Raw genomic sequence first — 7676 nt, 5'->3', positions numbered from 1 at the left:
GGCTCCCTCTGGGTCCTATTGCCCCTGGCTCAGCCAACTCTGAGAGAGCTGGGGCAAATAAATATTAATTTGTTAAATTTTTTAGGAGCCCTGTAGGCCAGATAGAATGGCCTGGTGGGCCGGATTTGGCCCAGCCTGGTGGGCCGAATTTGGCCCGCCCCTGTCTTACCAACTACACCAGAGTGTCTGCATCAGTAGAGGTGGTGAGAATTTCTTGGGTCAGCAGCAGGGTACGAGGTTCTGCTAACTTGCCAGCTCCTGAACTTTGACTAAGGTGACTTGCCTTTTCTTCAGCTCTTTTGAGTTCTCTAGACATCTATGTTCTGCTCCTGGGTATGCTCAGAGGACATCCATCAGGTGAGACACCGCAGAGCACCTTTGTGCATATCTTCAAGATCCAAACACTAAGTATTCCTCCACCTGTTTTGTCCGAGGGGCTCAACCCCATTTTTGGAAGGCACGTGACAGATCAGAGGATGAGGAAAGGGTAGTGTCTTACTTTCAGAGAACTCATTCACAATTTGGGAGCCCCAGGTATGACTCTTCTTCTGAAGGGATTCAAATCCCCATCTCCCATCTTCCAGGAAAGTGCCTCAACCAGCTACATGCTGTTCTGATATGCCCAATCCTTTACTATTGAAGCTCTCCTATTTTACAAGTAATATTTAATTATGTACTGGACACTGAATAAATAATGTGATAGTCCTTAAAGTTATACTGAGGAGTATAACTTTATCTTAGCAAGGCTGTGTTAATGATAAACTATTCAATTGAGAGCTTTAAAAAAATGAAACTGTTTACAAGCAACTTGAACAGTACAGCTAACAGGTCAGCCGATTTATTACAAGTGCCAGCATCTGTGAGCGGAAGACTCAAGGCTGATGTCTGGATTTATGCAGAATAATTTACAGTCAACTGACATTTTCAAATCCCTTTGAAGCCGTAGGCTAAGCCATCCCAAGGGTCTTCCCAATGTAACTGTCAAATCCTTCACTTACTGAACAAATATGACTTTGAAGATCATGCACGTTATAAGTATCTCCCAGAATGAGACATGTAAGAACCTGACAGACATCTTAAACCAGAATGGTGGCACTCAGTATGTAGCACGATTTGAAATATCTGAAATATGTTAGGCTTTTGTCATCAGGGATGTGAAGTGTTCACATTAAGCCACTTGTTTTAGATAAAAGGCTCACTGGATTGCTCGTGATAAGCATTGTTATCACGCCTTTTCTGTTAAAATGCTCTGATTGGAAAGCTGGATGACAATTAGTAATGGGATACAAAACTTTTCATCTCAGGATGCCAACTCAAATGCAGCCTAGGTCAACAGTGATCAGAAGTTATGAGATAACAGCATTTTCATAGACTACATGAAAAAGTCTAATTTCAGTTTCTTATGAACAGAGTCAGCATCACCACGCCAGAGGACTCATGACCACATGTGAACAAATTACCACATTTTGACTAATCAAGGACTGAGCACATATGAATAATGTACAACCTTGTCACCTGTTCTGGCAATCTGTCCAGATTCACTGGTGTGACACCACAGAGCACGCTGTCTTTTCTTCAGGTGATATTCAACAATGTCTATTTCTCTTGTCTAACAATTAACAAGTAAGGCTCAGGTTGTCTGTCTTCCATTAACCTCCATGAGTAGTGTGCATTCAAGAGCAGATATGGCCCCAAGAGTGACTGGGATATATGTATTGCTTGCCTTACCCTATTCTAACTACTTCAGCTTTGCAAAAATCTAAATGCAAATCCTAGCAATATAAAAGAGAGTTTTACTTTCAAAATTATTGAATTACTGTAACTTTATGTACATCATCGTTTTAAAGTCTTAACCAAGTTCCTGAACCCTACCATTCCAAAAAGGAGACATATTTTAGTTGGTTTTTAAATTAAAGTGCAGTATCAGGGATGCATTGCTCCTTATCTGTAGAATCACTGCTCCCTTTCTGTCTGAATACTTGTCCCATAGCACTTGATCTTCAGTTACAGAGAAATGCATGAGGAGAAAGAATCAAAGGAAGAAAGCACCGGGTTAATAGCCTTTCCTCCTCCATTTGCAGAAGTCTGTTCCAGTGGTATGGGAATGTCATCTGTAATGCAGAGCTTGTCCAATATTTACTTTCAAAAACACACAGCATGAGTATGATACAATCAGGAAAAATAAGAACTGTTTTCAGATTATAGCATACAACATCTATTAAACATTGTTTCAAATATAATCGGCTCCAAGCATCACTGATAATTAAATGAGCTCCTGACATTTACATTTTAAGGGTTCTGTCTCTACTGCAAGTCACTCCATCTTTGCAGATATGACCAGAGAGAAATAAAAAGTAAGCAGGGGAGATACTGATTCACCACTCACCGAGTATTTACTGTAACCTCTGACAAAGTCTGCAGAACCTCTTGAATTAAAGTAATAGCTTGCTTTACTTAATGTTAAAATTCCCTGAGATCTCACCCAGCAAGGCAGTAAGAACTCCCTGTTCCTTTCCTGAAAGCTGAACTGTCAAAACAGAAAACCAGAATGCCACTTTAAGAGAGAAGTAGCATGACCAAAAAAAAAAAAAGCATTTCAATAAAACCAAAAGAAAACCAGTAGTTAATAGGAAAGGTTTATCAAAAAGAGTACTCAAATAAATGTAACTTCATCACTTTACAGGGTACTATTTTAAAAGTTGGGCTTTAGCAACTGAAAAGTACCAGAGACTTAGAGACGTATTCTAGTCACTGCAAAGTCCATAGCAAGAGTCCCCTGGTTTTGTTCATGTGTCAAATATTGTAAACAGCTTTACCGGTCTAGCTTTTCTAAAAACAAATAAATGGCAAGCAGTTGTGCTTTTCCTTACAAGCTGTATGCCGGAGCAGACCTCCTATAATGCATACTCACCCCCACATCAGTTTTTAAGAACTGTCGAACCACAGAACCCTGTTTACACAGGCAGCATTTGTCCAGATTTCTCTGGAAAGATATTTTCCTCATTACAGTGTTCTTATCTTTCCCCTCCATCATAACTTCCTCCCCACCATACATATTGAATATATTTTGCAATAAAACTTTGATTTCTCTAGGTAAAAAGAAGACCATTAGCAGGCAGTGGGTGAAAACCCTACTGAAAAACAATCCATGCCTAAGCAAACAGAGGTTCTGGACTGATTACAGATGTCAGTCACTTTTTGCTTTCCATGAAGCATTACAAGTGACCACATAAATAGGGTTTGTTAACCAAAGATTAAAAAAACATTAAATACATATGACAAGTCAAAAAATACTAGAACTGCTCTCAAAAATGGTTAGGGAAACGTAAAACAAATAGAAAAAAAATAGAGCTCTATTTATTCAATATTATTCCCTTAAGTTTAAGAATATAAGAGAAGATGGAATAAATGCCATTATGGGCCCACAGCAGATTTCTTCACATTCCTTTCTAGCAATTTCAAGTCTATGTTACTGCCATGCAATTGAGAATGGCATTCCTCCGCAGTGGCATGTTAACATTGGGAAGAAAAATGGCATTGACAGAATGGGAGGGGGAATGCATTCAGTGTTTATGAGGAAAACAATTAAAAGAAAAAAACACCTTGAAGTCTGAAAAAGAGCAAAGCAGACAACTCTTCTTCAATCCTATACGGGGCTTGAGGAGACAGCCCAGCTGATGCTTCCTCTTTGTTCTGATCACCTTCCAGGTGAATGAAAACTGCTAGGAGGCTTTTTGGTCAGTGCCATCAAGTGCTGCATCTTGCCTCCAAGTGAAGTGATTTCCCAGATGTGGGAAGGCAGAGTATTTGGGACTGCTTGAAGGGAATACAATCAATTGAAAAAGTCATGTAGGCCAAGACCCAAAAATAATTCGCCTCAGCAGAAACAAGGCTAAAAAAAAAATATGGAGAAGGGGAGAACTAAAGACTCAAATGTAATCAGCGTGCCGGGAAACCTCCCCTGTGGGTACCTCCACGGCCTCCTCTGAATCCACCCCTTTCACCCCGGAAGTTAGTTCTGTTCCTCTCTCTGCCCCTTTCTCCCCGGCCAGCTGAAGTTCCACCTCTGCCTCCGCCCCGGGGAGCTCCCCCTCCCCGGTCTGACTTCGTTTTGGGAGGTGGTGATTTTGGTCGAAGTCTCTCGATCTCTTCTGTACAGCCAGTCAGATGAGAATTTGGAGCGGTAAAGTAGGATGCATATGTCTCCGCATTAAAGTTACTGTTTGTGAGGGTGGGTCCCACAGTCAGCCAGCCTAAAGGAAGACAGACAGAACATTAGCCAGAGTAGCATGACGGACCGTTGTGCTTCAAACTGTCCTCTCACAGGTGAATGTTAGCTGAAGCATTTCATAGATAACAATTAGGGTTGTGTGAAGCTTCGGGTGCTGATTCGATTCGGAGGAGATTCAGCCTGATTCGGTGGCTGAATCTCCAAATCCGAATCAAATCAGGGGACCAATGAATTGATTCAAAGCGCTCTGAATCTTGGGAAAAGATTTGGAGAGCTTTGATGATTCGAGCAGTCCCCAGTAGCTGCAGCAGGGAGCTGTAGCCGGTTTCAGAGCTGGTAAGTAGGGGGTGGGGAAGGGAGGAGTGGGGAGGGGACCATGCCCCATCCCCTGCCCACTCCCCCATGGCTGCCCTGCCCACCCCAGCTCCCAGCCCTTTAAAAAAAAAGCCCCACTCACCAGGTGCTGCCAGGCGGGGGGTGATCCCTACTGCCCCATGCTGCGTGGGGGGCTCTGCCACGAGCCCCCCAACCCCTCCTCACTCCCCCAGCCCCGCCACAGCTGCCCTGCCTACCCCAGCTCCAAACCTTTAAGAAAAAAAACCCAAGAAAACCCCCAGAACTCACCATTCCTGCAGTGGCCTTGGGGCTTCAGGGGGGGGGGGGTCTGGGGGAGCAGGAAGCTCATGCAGAGCCCCCCCACACATAGTGCTGGACAGTGGGACACAGGGGGGATCACCCCCCACCAGGCAGCACCCGCTGAGTTGGGGCTTCCCCCCCACAGGTGCCGGGAGCTGGGGTGGGCAGGGCAGCCATTGCCGGGCTGGGACAGCAGGTGGGGGATGGGCCTGGCTGATTCGGAGATTCGGCAGCAGTCAAATCTCCAAATCAGACTTGGTCAAACCAATTTGGGACAGTGATTTGAATCACCGTATCGAATCACTGTCCCCCGAATCTGCTGAATCCAGAGCGAATACTAGCCGCTTTGCACAGGCCTAATAACAATGCTTTCTGCAAAACAGCTTTATTAGGTCTGTAATATGATGCCTAGAATATCTGCAGAGAAGTCACCAACGTGTAGAAATGTTAACATTTCAGTTTGCAGTTTATCAAAGAATATATGAGCAGTCATATATGTGAATCTCAAATAATTTATGTAAGGCTGTAAATACCATTCTAGGAGAGGAGTCAGCATAAGGCCAGCTGGGAGGCTCAGTACATACTTTATTTAAAACAGATGAGCTAAATGATTTGGTACCTTTCCCATTACAAGGAATTCCTTGAAACTCAACTTCCAACTGTATATCACACATTAATAAGAGACGTGTGCTAGCAACCAGGGTCACAAATTAAAATCCAAGCTATAACACCTATGTCCTGATCTCTGGAAAGTTCACTAAACCTCTGCCTTCATTTTCCATGTATTTGGAAAGGGACAAAAACTTAAACTATTAGTTATGTACATCATGATGCTCTCTGAGGAATCGTTAGTAATGGCCTGCAAAGCACTCTGAGGATGAAAACTTCTGCCTGAGTGCTAATTATTATTGGCCAGTGAAATCACTGGGTTACCAATTGTTTCCAGTGTCCAAACTAACAAAAAAAGAAAAGAAAAGATGCCACTGGTGTTCTAGTGAGACAATCATAATGTATTTAAAACATACAATACAGTTCTAAATAACATGTATTTTTATCATGAAGAGCCCAGCAGATCAATCTTACATGGTATTAAAGCATATGAATCTTTGCAGCACAAACCATGTAAAGGAGCCTCAGCAGTACATTATTTTCTTTCTTGAAAATATATAACTAATCGGATCAGGACTGATACCAACACTAATATAATAGTCAAGGATAGTTAAGTATAAAAGGATAGTAAAGTATAAAAGGAGCTGTAGTCTTTTTACTTATAAATTACTATTTTGGGGACCAGTTTAGAAAACACATTATTTGCCCCGTTTACATTGTTGTCCTTCCCACTCCAACTGGAGTAAGAGAAGAGTTGTTTTAATTTTTATATTAGCAGCCAACATTAGCTCTCAGAAATGATAATGCATCATTTATCCAAGTGGTGTGCTTAGATATTCCATACTTTTGACTAAACAAGATAATTCCTAATAGCCCAACATACTTTGTAACAAAAATTGCTTAAAGAATTTAATGTTAACTAAGATTGCAGCTTTGAAAGGTCTCACTTCATACTAGAGGTGCACCGATACATCAGCCCGATATCAGATTGGTATCAATATAAAGAAAATTGGCTGTATTGGAAAATCAGCCCATACTCAGGAAGAGAGTAGCAGAGCCCGGCAGTATGGAGAGCTGCATGCAGCTGGTAAGTCTGTTGTGGCAGAAGGGGAGGGGGGAAGGAAGAGGCATGGGGGCACAGAGGCATGGGGGCCCCCCATGGTGAGGGAGGGGGTAGGCGCTGCTCAGCTGGGGCAGGGTGGGTCACAGGATGAAGCTGCATGCACCCCGGGAGGGCACAGGGAGGGGTGTGCCCCCAGATCTGCATGGGGCAGGGCTGCAGGCTGGAGCCAGGGCTGTGCCGAGCTATTTTAGGTGGAGGCTGGGCTCTGGGTGGGGACTACAGGGGGGGGGCTGCAAATTTTGCCATAGCCCCGCTTCCAGCAGCAACACTGACACCTGCCCAGTGCAGCCCCGGCTTACCATCCTGCCTCCACCTGCGTGCCGGGAAGAGCCGGGGCTGCGCTGGGCAGGCGTTGGCATCAGTGCTGGGAGCGGGGCTACAGCAAAATTTGGGGTGGCTGCAGCCCCCTCCAGAGCCCCTGCCCTGAGCCCAGACCCCCCCCAAAAAGTGTCCAGCGCAGCCGCGGCTCCAGCCCGCAGCTGCAGCCCGCCCACCCCGCGCAGATCCAGGTTCTCTCCGGGGTGCAAGCAGCGGTGGGAGCTGCTCCCCCCACCACAAGCTGTGGCCCCGCCCCACGCTCTGCTCTGGCCCGGCTAGCCAGATCCTGCCCCTATCCCTTCTCCCTCATCATGGGGAACGCTGATCTGCACCCCACACTGTACCTTCCCCTTCCCCACCCCTTCCACCACAATGGATTTATCAGCTGCACACAGCTGTATCGGAAATCGGATTGGTATCAGCCGATATGCCTCCTTTAAAATCAGCTATCGGCCTCCAAAATCTCGATCGGTGCACCCCTACTTTATACAGCAATTTCCTTTTTAAAAGAGCATGTTATTACCTTGAACAGGTTCTTCAGCTCATGTTAAAACTTACTGTCTCCGACGGCCAGGGCCAACTCGAGTTACACTCGTACGTCAGGGCGGGCTGGTGAATGGAGAGGCTGACACAACTTATTGGTTGTAAAAAACTTTACTCATGCCGCTTGCAATCACGACGCAGGTGGTCCGGTCATCGGAACAACCACACGAGTTGTTCCAGCTGGCGGGGCCCAAGCCAGTTAATCCGTCCGCAATT

At 44.9% G+C, this 7676-nt stretch overlaps 1 protein-coding gene across 2 annotated transcripts in view; it reads right to left on the bottom strand.

Moving 5' to 3' along the window:
* Window positions 1–818: 818 nt before the first annotated feature.
* Window positions 819–7676, bottom strand: part of METTL14 (methyltransferase like 14) — a 47746-nt gene continuing 40888 nt past the window's right edge. For both annotated transcript variants that reach the window (XM_006019719.3, XM_006019720.3), the window contains one exon: window positions 819–4253. In XM_006019719.3, the coding sequence (XP_006019781.1) occupies window positions 3940–4253 (314 nt within the window). In that variant the 3' untranslated portion in view covers window positions 819–3939. The remainder of the gene's footprint in view (window positions 4254–7676) is intronic.

The sequence above is a fragment of the Alligator sinensis genome, unplaced genomic scaffold (assembly GCF_000455745.1).
Source record: "Alligator sinensis unplaced genomic scaffold, ASM45574v1 scaffold544_1, whole genome shotgun sequence".
Taxonomy (NCBI): Eukaryota; Metazoa; Chordata; order Crocodylia; family Alligatoridae; genus Alligator; species Alligator sinensis.
Note: the sequence above shows the minus strand (reverse complement) of the source record. Positions and strands in the feature narration are given on the sequence as shown.